The sequence below is a fragment of the Spinacia oleracea genome, chromosome 3, assembly GCF_020520425.1.
Source record: "Spinacia oleracea cultivar Varoflay chromosome 3, BTI_SOV_V1, whole genome shotgun sequence".
NCBI classification, from domain to species: Eukaryota; Viridiplantae; Streptophyta; class Magnoliopsida; order Caryophyllales; family Amaranthaceae; genus Spinacia; species Spinacia oleracea.
The window spans coordinates 128,482,462-128,495,112 of record NC_079489.1 but is presented as its reverse complement, the minus strand read 5'-3'; the positions used below and the strand labels follow the sequence as shown (position 1 = coordinate 128,495,112).

The 12,651-nt window shown below is 38.3% G+C and overlaps 1 protein-coding gene across 1 annotated transcript; it reads right to left on the bottom strand.

The window, feature by feature from the left end:
• Positions 1–1,039: 1,039 nt before the first annotated feature.
• Positions 1,040–10,902, bottom strand: LOC110794158 (uncharacterized). The gene is made up of 9 exons (XM_021999101.2): positions 10,379–10,902; positions 9,306–9,367; positions 8,361–8,475; positions 8,155–8,278; positions 7,513–7,593; positions 5,572–5,913; positions 4,261–4,430; positions 3,339–4,165; positions 1,040–2,654 (listed from the first exon to the last, which is right to left on the bottom strand). The coding sequence occupies exons 1-9, from the start codon at positions 10,714–10,716 to the stop codon at positions 1,162–1,164; spliced, it is 3,552 nt and encodes a 1,183-aa protein (XP_021854793.1). The 5' UTR covers positions 10,717–10,902; the 3' UTR covers positions 1,040–1,161.
• Positions 10,903–12,651: the final 1,749 nt, after the last annotated feature.

Here is a 12,651-nt window from a genome sequence, read left to right as displayed (position 1 = left end):
TGTATAAAATTAATAATTTAACTCTTTAAAATGTTTATCTATCAACGTTTTTTTTACTAATATAAAAGTTAATCAAAACTAGATTAAAGTTACAAAAAAATGGGTAAAAGTTATCTTGGTGTTCAATAAATTTATTGTACACCTCCAATTGAGCTTGCTTCCCAAAGATCCTTAGCTTTCTCCCAGGAGTGATACAATGGCAATAGGAGAAATCCCACTATTACGGTGAATTGGTAATCTTTCAATTCCATCTCCTTACCCATAACATGCTTTTTAGCCTGCAAGACTTTGGCCAATTTGATTCGATGGAGAGATAAACCGGTAGCTGTGTTCGAAATATTGCTTATCTTGGGAAGTATATTTGGGCATTAACCACGTCCTTTACCCAAACATCATAATTCTCACCCTTTAACAGATACTTAGTGAGAGAATTACTAGGCTTTCCTAAATAGTGTAGGTCAAAACTCAGTGCTTTGAATCGAACGTACATTAGGAGTAATAAAAGGTAGTTTAATTACTTAGTGTGAGTGTTAAGGTCTCAGAGAGAGATGATATTGGATTTTCGCTCTTTTTGTAACTTCTCTTCAAGCTTAATTAGTCCCCCTAAGCCGTAGCGCGCTAGCAGAATATTCAGGCCTCTGCGCAACTGGGAACGACGAGCACAGTACCACTGCCGAAGCGAGAGCACAGGTAGAGCCAGTTGATTTTTGTGACAGATTATAAGGCAGAGAGATTCTAAAGGTTCTTTGTGCGCTCAAGACCTTTTGGAAATTCTACTCCCATAAAAACACAATCGTCGTTGGTGATATCTTCATTTCCACAATTAGTTTTTATTTGTGTGACAACTACCACATATATTAATATATATCCTTTCTCATATCATTATCTGATACGTCTTCAATGATGGGTGTGCAATACTACCACCACCCGTCTTCCACCAACGCCAAAGCTCCCCCGAACCATACATAGGCAAGCTTAGGAGTAGAAAGTGGTACGGGCATTTGCTTTCACCTGTTCAATATAATCCTACAAAAGGAAAGGAATGAATATGAAGACTATATTTGCCAAAGATGAAAAAGAATACTCAAAACTGACAATGTGAACTGATGAATCCAAAGTTTTTTTTAAAAAATGTTAAAACTTGTATGATGGAAACAAAATCTATCCAGCTGCAAGCATCATAGGTTCAGCGCTATTTTCCACAGCATTCATCTCAAACTGAGGCTTTACAGGGAACACAAAAATAGTAGAGGCAGCGACCGAAGGTTGGAATGAAGCTGAATATCTCGAAGAAGTCACAGTAACTCTGGGCAACTGCTGCGCACCAGAGGCCAATGGAACCAGCTTGTAACTCAAAACATGTTCAGATTTGGGCAAGACAAAGATCATGTCATTATGGGACCCAGATGAAACAAAACTTTGTGAATCCAGTAATGAATACTTTATCTCTTGAAGCAATTCTGTGTGATTCTGAACTATGATGAAGAAGGTGAAGGGATCTCCAAGTACAGCATGAGGTGGACATTTCAAGCTCACAATCAGTGGAGATTGTTCTACTTCTACATCAGGAAGTTTATGTTTTGTCAGAACCCCAGAAATTCCTTGTTTCAGAAGCCCTGTATCTCTCATCCATCTCAGGCACACTGTACCAATTCTCGTATTAGAGGTATTATTAGCCACAGGGATTACAGAAAAGACCTTCTTGTACTCCTCTCCTGGCACAACTATATTGGGTAGTGCAGCATCCATACTTGATTGATTACTGGCTGGGTGCACGGTACACGAGTTTTCCAAGGTGCTGTCATCTATTTCAATTGTCATTGACAAGACCCTTAACGGCACCTCGGTGCAATTTTTAGCACTGACAATGAGTATACTTGTTTCATTCAGTGGCAAAGTTGACAACTTCTCAGCATCTTCAACGGGCTTAACTCTGGAAAGCAGTAACGCATCACGTCGAAATGGCAGCATCATATGATGGCTAATCAAAACAGGATTCTGCCCTTCAATCTGCAAGCTCTTATGAACATGGATTTTTTGCATATTAATAACATCATGACCCTGAGATGAATAGCTCAACGAAACAAACAACATGATCGGCTTCGGCCTGTGCCACTTTATTTCTAGTTTACAGGACCAAGACTCTCCTTTACTTAGAAATGGAACGGATACCAATCCAAATGAGTGCTGAATATTTCTAATGTTGTCAGAGGTTGTAAGAGAACTTTCATCATCTGGTCCAGAAACTCCAAGAAGCTCAACATGATGACTTTCAGTTGCATGTGGCTCAATTTCCCTTGGACTTACCAGTCCACCCCCTCTGGTGTCTACCAGGTTTATTTTCAACTCACCAGAGTAAACAGAGTGACCCTTTGAGGAAATAGTAACCGGAACAATGAAGTTTTCACCAATCAACGCAGGACCTACGGCATCCACACTCAGATCAACTTGAGCATCAGGTTCTTCAACTTGAATTGCCTTTTGACCAGAGAACGCTAGAGCAGGATCTTTGGTTGGGAAACTCTCTAGCCGCTCCTCAAATTTCCAAAGCGGAAGATCATCCATGGAGGCAGGACTTTCAGCTCTACAACAGATAGTGAAATGGGATCCAATTCTTACAATGATGGACATGCATTCAAGCTTTCCACTTCGATCTGTACAAAACAAAGAGGTTATACACGATGGAAGGAATATTCTAAACCAATTTTGGACAGGGAAATTATGTGCAAAACCTGGTGAAATTGAAATTGCGGGCACGAATGTACGAATTCTTTAGCCCCATCAATAAAAATTAAGCATGTGCATTGGTTACTCATAATTTCCTAACACGGATACACTTCGACAAACTTAGCCAGTGAGAATTTTTCAAGTAGCATGGACCACGGAAGAAAATGTGCGAAGAATTTGGACGTTTAATTCACTGAGAGTTAAAATTATTTAATACATACGAAGTATGAAATTGGAATCCCTCCTATGCCTCATAACCCTTCTAGAACCGTTAATGTGACAGGGGGGGTGAACCCTTATGAGGACACCTTTGTCCTCCTGCTCTCTCTTTTTCTTAATAAAAAAAAGTCCCTATAAAAAAAATAGTGATAGAGGGAGAACTTCAACATGTGCCCTGCTAGTTTTCCAATTATACTGATTCAAGTGTTTACACTGACTTGTATTTCCTTTTACATCCTGAGTTTTATGCATTCTTTATATCATATGATCACTCTTGTCCTTTAACTTCCCCCATTTCCGCATCAAGATGGGTTTTTAGATCAATTACACGACCAGTTGACCACAAAGTGGAAAATAAAATGAATTACAAGCAAACATGCTGCAGTACTTACCAGATTTAACATCATAAGTCAGCCTCAGCCATTTATTTGTGGAAAGTGCCAAATCTGGAGCTGTCTCTACTCGATAACCCACTTGATTGGTAAAATTAGCAGGTGACGGAACTTTTTGAGAGTTCTGGATGGAAAAATTACATTCTGACTGATTGAATTGGACATCTAATGAATCAATCTCAAAAGGGAGAGGCAGTTGCGATAGAAGCGACAACGTTACTTGCGTAGGTGCCCCTGGCTTGACTACTAGCTCATGAAATGCAACCGAAGCAAGAAGAACTACTCTAAGAGGGCTGACAAGATCAACTTCAACATGAAGAGGAGAATCTTTAGTTACCCTAAGATTCTGATCAACACCTTTCAATGCAAACTCTGATTCTCCAGTAACAAGTCCAAGAATCTCTTTGTGAATTATCTCCCTCTGTTGGAAACTTGGAGGACCAGCTGGGCCACATTCTTTATAGTTAGAATCTCCAGATGTTACTGGCAATGCAGCCATCTCAAGGGAATACTCAACAAATTCTTTCAAAGAACCACCTTGACTTGCACACTCACGTAAATAACCTAAGATTTCCCACAGCAAGGTTGCCCAACTCTCATGCCTATATAAATTCACAGCAGAATCAAAATATTGTTTTGCATTTTTTATTTCACCAAGAGAAAAGTATTCTTTAGCAATTTGGAAACTGCAATATGATGCCATCCTTTGAACTTTTAAGCTGGCATATACTTCATAGGACTTTTTCAGAAGAGCAATGATTTCAAAAGAATCCTGAAATCTCTTCCCTTCTGCGATAGAATAGCGAATGAAGTCCTCGTCTGTCAGACTGCAGATGCAGAATCAACGATAAAGGGATTCAAAGTTAGTATGACGGACCGTATCTAAATATGCAAGACTCTGTCAGCAACAATTGAAACTTACGGTTGCAAAGCTACTTCCTCATGATCTTGTTCCAGTAACCGTGCAAACTGCCCAACATAACCAGAAGGTATAACTGCTTCAGCAGCACTATTATTCTCACCAAAAACCTCCCACAAGGAAAGAGCAAGTTCCAAGCAAGATCTCTTCTCCATCAAGTAGCGAGATGCCAGCTGCCCGGAGGAAATAAATATTAAAACCACAATCAGCTACAAATCTACAGATGCTCATTTGAGAAATATTTCAAAGAAGTGTTGAACAGCATGCTAGGATCAGCAGGAAGAAAAACATATATGTTCCCACCATTATTGCCCAACAAGAATCTAATCATGTTATTAACATTATGATTACAAATGCATTCACTGAAGAGCCATGGCCATACCAAGAAGATAATAAGATATGATCAAAGGGGACCTGAAGGCAAGCTCATATACCAGAAAGGAAAAACATAAAAGAGAAAAGCAGGTAAAGAATCAAGAGTTATCACAGGAAGGAGTAATGGAGATATCCAGGTTAGAATAAATTTTGTTTGGAGCATATATACATCATCCAAGGACAAAAGTAATGCTGCTTTTTTTTTGGTTCTACTACGAGGAGTTCTCACTGCCTTCGGCGAGTGGACTAATCTCCCGCGGGAGTTTGCATGGGTACCTCGATGGGCAGCATCCCTCCCAGTTTAGATTTTTTTTCATACCCAAGGCTCGAACCCGAGACCTTGGTTAAGGAGCAAGAGGCCCTTAACCACTCATGCCAACCTCAATTGGTAAGTAGTGCTGCTTTGTACACTAACATGCAGATGCATCCGGTTAAATCAACGATTCTTTTTTCTCAAAAGCTTTAAAATTATCCTCTTTGTTTGCCCACTCTTCTAATGGTGGGATATTAACAAGACCTTGAACAAAAATCCACATCATCATGAAGGTTTATCACAGACACCTACAGTGCCTATTCCTTGACCAAATGGTGCAGAAGTAGGACAAACTGAGTTAGCAGCACAAACAGATGGATTTTTGAACGATAAATACAGTTTCCAAATATCATAGATCCTATGCAACAATAAATTTGCTCAGGTGGGCTGTTGGAAAAATTTCACAGTATACATATAATATGTGGCACCATTTCCAATTTTCCATGCCTTCTTTAGAGTACAGCGCACCCCAAAAAAACAGAAAAAGGAAAGAAGCAGTTCAATATTTGAAAAACATCCATATAGCATTATTCAATTTGTAGGCACAGCGTTTAGCAGCATGGAATTTCAATAGAAGTTGAAGCCTACTCTTCACCAGCTTTCAACAGAACAATATAGATAATTACCTGATAGTAATAAGCTGGTTGAAGTTCCCACTCAGTCAGAGCCTTATCTTTGACGCCCAAAACTTGGGCTGGAAAGCCTGGAATGTTTTTTGAACTTGTTTCTAGTAGTTCGGCAAAGACCAAAAACTGTCTGCATAGCCATTCCCAGTGAAGAAAAGTTGCTTCTGCTGCTCCGACAAGCTTCTTGTAAGAAGTACAGTGCTGACGGAACCATAAAACTGCTTCTACAATTTTTCCACCATGCAATAACAAAGTTGATATCTTGAAATGCAATTGTTCTGCAAGGGTTTTTATCTCTACTAAGCGCTGTATTGCAGGCAACCTGGTAGATGTTCCAACCATCTGTATATTAAACCAAGGGTCACTTTGAAAGAAAGGTGCATCACCATTCAACTAAAAACTTTGTACAAACTACAAAAGTGCATGCATAACATTCCTCAGGAATTATGTGCGCCGTTATGTCACAGAGCTTTTGTGCAAAGATCACTGCATATGGTAGAGAAGATAGACCTATTTTGTCAAGGATCCATAAAAGACATTTATTTTCTAAGAAAAGGATAACAAAAAAGGAATATGCCATATATGGTAGAGAAGTTATACTAGTACCTAGAATAGCCTAAGCTGCAGCTCAATAGATCTGAACAAGAACTGTGAAATTTATTTAACTATGACAATAAACAAGTTGTATACTCCCTCCGTCCCTAAAAGATCGACCCATTGCAATTTTTGGGGTCAAACTTTGAGAACTTTGACAATGAATTCTCATTAGCCTGTGAGAAATAATATAGTCATGTGGGGTCTTGTTAGATTCGTTTCAACATATATATTCGGAAAATTAACTTTTTATAATTACGCGTGTAGAATTAGAGATATTTACGTTTTAAGTCATGTCTTGAAGACCGTAAAAGTCAAATAGGGCAATCTTTTAGGGAAGGAGGGAGTACAAAAAAGTTGTATTGGTTCAATATTGTTACTCAACAACTCGTAGCAAATGAACTAAACAGATATTGCAGAGCTTGCACATTTACCTGGTCTATTCCATAGTTTGACTATTTTGAGCTACAATAACTTCTTTTTTCTTCCTTTTTTATATTAATTATATAAAAAAGCAGAGAAAGAACAAAATAACCAAGTCCACGTGTCTTTTCTCAAAAAAAAAAAAAGAATTAAATCAATTCCACATGTCATGAAACAACTCCATAATCCATGCAGACAACTTTCGTCAATCTTTCCCGACCAGTTTTTTGTCGTCCTTATTTCACCTTCTTCAGTTGCCTAGCTAAAAGTTTCAATGTAATATGTTTGTTGGATAAACGTTAATAATTATATTGCTGATCCGCAAATATTCTTTTTTTTATACTCGGCTAACTCTATCAGTGCTTAGGTGAGATGAGATATGCTGGAAGTGGTAAGACCGAGTGACCGACTTTTAAACAAAATGATGTCTTATCTCCGTCATCTCAAATTTAGACGGGTATATCATTTATAACTACAAGGAATAATGTCCGGTTAATACGACATCCACATGTGCCGCCTTGTTGCACCCACAAAAAGTCAAATCTCTCAAAACAACCTGATCTAACACATCTGTGGAAAAGTTCGACCAAAACTAACTTGAAATCTTAAAAGCCCTTGGAAGGTTAGTTCTAATTAAATGCTCCTCGGGCCTGAAAATTGAAATTGACTGACCACAAACCACACATCAGTACATCACCTGAAAAAAAAGCCTAAAATTGAACAGAACCCATAACTAATTCCAACTAAGAAACTCCCTGACTTATTCCCCAAGCAACCCATAACTAACTTATAAAGATACTACCTAAAGTACCCCTCTGTGGCTCTCCCTAACATTGTTTCATAGAACCTACTTGATAGATTTAACAATTGCTAGCAATCTGGAGTAATTGCAAGAATACCCTAGCGGATAATAGATGTATATACCTCCCTCAATGCATGATATGCGTCCTCATAAAACTTTAGCGCTTCAACCCAATCTCTACGAAACTCTGCATAGACAGCAACCTGCAAAACACATAACATGATAACTAGATAAACATTGGTGCAAATCCTGAAGTTTAAGATTTATGGATGATAAAGTTCACAGTGACTCTCTGCGTTTAGCAGAAGCTCTAACATTGCAAAAACATCCTACTCCAACAAAACATTTTGATGCAATAAAAAACATATTAGTTTGACTTAACTGAAAACCGAAGGGGTGTCAACCTCAACCCAGTATAAAAGCAAGGCTAGGATCAAAATTATCACTTTCATATTCACTAAAATCCCTATAATGAGTAACTTTCTTTTCCTCAAATTATACAAGGAAAATGTACAGAGACAATCGGATTTGTTCAGACTTGTAGTGTCTTAGCTTCACATGACACTGACACTTTCTGAAGAAGTTCTTCATTCACATTGAACAAAGTACAAACTAACAAAAGAGACAGTGAAAGCTAGATAAATGTTGTTTAAAGAGGAAAATATGATGTTAGAGATCATCCAAGTTCCAAATCATATAGCAGTAGAATATAGCTAATAAGAATATGCATCTCCTTTATCAGAATGGTAAAGCAAGTAATCCACCTTAAAGCAACAACGGATACCCAATTCTGCTGAATTGAAATTTCTCTTTTCAACTCGTGTTTTAACACGCCTTCCTTCTTCCCGGTAATATATGTGTATTAAGTCAGCCAACACACTTCCTAACCTGCATAAGTAGTATATGAGAAAAGTAACACACAAAGATAAAAAAAAGATGTCCAATATAAAGAATTCAGAAGACTTCATGCCTAGTAAGGGACTGCTTCACTTCAGATGAATCTCTCATAGAAAAGTTGACAATGTACTTGGAATCCAATTCCACACGTTTGCGTAAGGCAGCCATACGATCTTCATTCATATCATCTGGTTGAAAGCAGGTAATTAACCATTCTTAAGATACTCCACAACTCAAGATATACTTCCATTATCCATGATATCCATGTTTCCAAATATGTACACTAAAACACTTCAAACAGCTAGAGCAGGCATGAGCTCCACATATGATTCCTGTAGCATTTCTTTTGCAAGAGTAGCTAGAAATGCCTACTGAGTTATCAACATACCAACTCACTGCCCTTTTAAAAAATGGAGCACGCATGACAACTTTAAGTCACAAAGTTTGAGTGAATTTGACATCTCCCTCCTATTGTATTATCTAGAAAAGAATTACAGAAGAAACAAGCACAACACCTTTCAGGGCACAGCCAATAAACTATTACTTTATTTGTTCTTTTCTTTATGAGAACATAAACTAATACATTCTTACCCTATTCTTCTTTCATAAATTAATTAAAAATATGAATAAACTGATTACAGAACTTCTTTCTAACCATCTCTTTGAAGTTACTGTTCTTAAAAACACTTGTGATGGCATTATCTACATAGTTATTAGAGAGAAACAAACACCTTCCTTTGACTTCATATTTAGATGGCTTGAAAGCAACTATCAATATTCAGTTCAAGGGAGAAAAAAGTGAGAAGCTATGATTCTTGAGCAGGCATCGTCACACATATGAAAAAAATCTAACATTGTGTGATTCCTGATGTAAACAGCTTTAAGAGCCTCCGTCACATGAACTAAAAACATGTGATTCTTCCTATGAACATGGTTTGAATGTTTGAGGTACAGCTACAGAAATTAGTGCACATTCCGTTCAAGACTCAAATTCTACCACTCAACAGCAAGCATTTACCTTCAGGAGATGATTGCACCACCACCACAACCAATTTGGTGTTCCTCGTACGGATAACTGCTCTGCCAATGATAATAAACCAAAGTAAGGAAATTTTATTTTATAAAAAAAACAACGTCCATGACCAAAGAAGTGCTCCTATATATGCATTTAAACTATTGAAAGAACTGCCGATATAGGATGACAGTAACAAACCGAACAATAAATAAAATAGAGTTAGGATTCTTAGGAATTTGCATCTCTTGCTCATGTTCACTTTCACCTTTTGATTCATCCTCCTCTCACACAATTTCCCTTTAAAAGTCCTAATTTAATGAAGCTTCCTACTAGTGTTTAAAAAAAATAAGTTTGTGAGTGAATAATCTCCCTTTACAAAACTAGCTCTTCCCTAGACTTTATTTATCATGGCACATCTCGGAATAAGCAATCCAATCGAACTAGAGATTACCTGGGCAATTTTTTCTATAATTAATAATTAAACCAAAAGGAAATAACAACCATGATAATATATACTTAAAGAACACATCCAACTGGATATGCATGCTTCCACTTCCTAATTCATACTTATTTCCCAATCCACTATCGAAGCTGATACCAACGCTAAATGGGAAGAGAGGGAAAACAAACTAAAATTGAAGCTGACCATATTGACAACACTGAAAATCTAGTTCATAATCGATTAAGTGACAATTGCTAATATCTAGATATCAAATTATACTCAAAGAAACCACCAATTTTTTGGTTTAACATTTCGGTCCTTCAATTAGCTAGAGGTTCGAAAGCTGCAAAAGTAAGTATAGTCATCACCTCATGGCATTTCAAGCTGTGGAATAACAGTTCAATACAATTAAACGGCTAATTGTACTGAGTACTGACCTCATCAATCACAAAATTCAATTGTGCTACTCTTTTAACACCCTTTCAAATACTAATCAAATTGACATTCAGCTAAGAATAACTAACAACATCAATTAAAGTTGCAAATGAAACAGGTTCCTCTAATTAAATTACGGTTTCATCAAATCAAATCACTAACAAAAATGACAAATTGAGAGATAGGAAAGAGACAATACTTGAGGTGATCAATAAGAGTAGAGAGCTGAAGCCACTGAGCAGGGTCGCCGGAAACATGATCAGAAGAGAATAAAGCGACGGCGACAGCGGGGATCTTAGTGCGGTGTTTGAGCAACCAGTCTCGCTTGAGAATGCCGGCTGGCGGAGAAGACAAATCGGCGGAATCTTTGCGTTTAGCGAAGACGGAAATCTTGTCGAAATCCGGCAATGCGAGGGTGTTGATCGGAGGTTTATCGGAGTTGAGGTGGGCGGAGATCGTAGAATGGAGCTCCGGGCAACCTACCAGAGTTATTAATGGTACTGGTGGTGTTCGTAGCTCCTCCGGGTACTCCTCCATTTTTTTTTTTGTGATTAGAGATGTGGAGTTGGATCTGTTATCGTCAATTTCATAAGAACGAAGGAGAGGGAGAGATAGAGAGACAGTAATGGGGTATTTGACCCGGCTGTATTGCTTGTAGACGGAGTGATGTGAAGGTGATGATGAATTGATGATCTGGTAGGAAACCGGAGGTTTTGGCTGCGTTTGGTAACAAGCTGATAGACGAGCGTTTAGTGGATTGACAGATAAATTTAGAGGTTTGACCAGTCAATCAACGAATTGAGACATTTGGTAAATAGAGATTTGTATAGGGATGATAGTGGGACGGGTTTCGTGGGAGATCCGCCCCGCATCCGCCCCAAGTAGGCGGGGATGGAGGTAGGTTTGGCGGGTAATGGGGCGGGAATGGGTATAAAAATCGTACCCGTCATGGGTGATGGGGCGGGTGTGGATTTTGTGTTGAACCCGCCCGATCCCCGCCCGCCCTGCCCATCCCCACTCTCCCCGCTTCATATACTCCATGGGTGATGGGATAAATGTGGATTTATTTGCATATCTAGGAGATAATATGAATTTAGGTGAGATTTTTAAGTTTTTTTTTTTGGATAATTTTGTTATGACGGGTATTTTTTTTTTTACTATATATGTTACTTTAGTCATAAGGTATTTTTTTTCTTCTAAAGTTAACTTTCATTACTCCGTATATATGACAAATATTTGCTAAATAAGAAAATTGAGGCGGGTATTGGGACGGGTATGGGGTTGGGATAAGAAAGGGGTGGATATCCAGTTGGGTGGGGGGCGGGGATGGATTTTAGTTTATACCCGTTGGGGCGGGGATGGGGATGGATTTTATACCCGCCATGGGTGATGGGGCGGGTATGGGGATGAAAATTTTAGGTGGGGAAGGGGATGGAGGGACCTACATCTGCATCCGCCCACCCCATTGACATCCCTATATTTGTATGAGCGGATTATGCCTAAACCTCCATTTTAGAATACGCTTCAAATACCAACGTTTTTAGAAGGAGGATTTGGTAATTATTGCTTATTGAACATAGGCCTATGAAGCCCAAGAAATTAAGCCCAACTCAGCTCTAGAATTGTAGGAATTGAGCACATGTGATCATGTACCTTGCTAGTCGTTTGTCAGCCATGTGTGGCAACAGGTGATTTGTCCCAGTTGTCATTTTGTAACTTTCTTGGTTGATTCTCTAGCAATGCTAGTTGCCCTATTTCCTATTGGTTGCAGTAAACTTTAGGGCTGTATAAAAAGTAAAAGGCTACATGTACACCTAGTGTACAAGAGCATTTTGTACACCACCTATAATATATTGACAACACATAAATCCCACTAAAAAAAGAGAGGGAAACACAAATGAAAAAGTGATTTGGGCGGGATTCCTTTTTACATATTGCGCCAAATAGTGAGAATTGGGCGGGATGCATTTTCACATATTGCGCCAACCTGAAGAGCGCCAAACAAAATTATTGTAGGTCCTTCATCTCCCTTCTTCTCTTTCCTTTTTCTGCCATTGTTGTTCATAAAAAAAATCGGCCATTGTTGTTCATAAAAAAAATCTGCCATTTTTGGTCCATACTCATTCCTGCTAAGAAGTATTGAATTTTACGAATTGGCTATAAGATAGCTGGACATTCATGCTAGATATAACCTATTATCAATTGCAATTCGAGCTGCCCTTAATATCTTACAAATTGGGCTATGAGATAGCCAGAATTTTTATTACATAAACCTCCCTTTGTGATGTATATAAGGTGTTAGATAAAATGCTCAATTGAAATAATAAATTTAATCTACCTTTTCTAAATTAGTTTCAGTTGTAAAAGCTAGCTATATTGATGGTTGGAAGAAGGTGTAGAAGAAAACTAGCTATGTTGATGTTTTGTGCTTGAACGGAAGCAAAAGCTGGACCCTTTACCGAAGGTTGATGA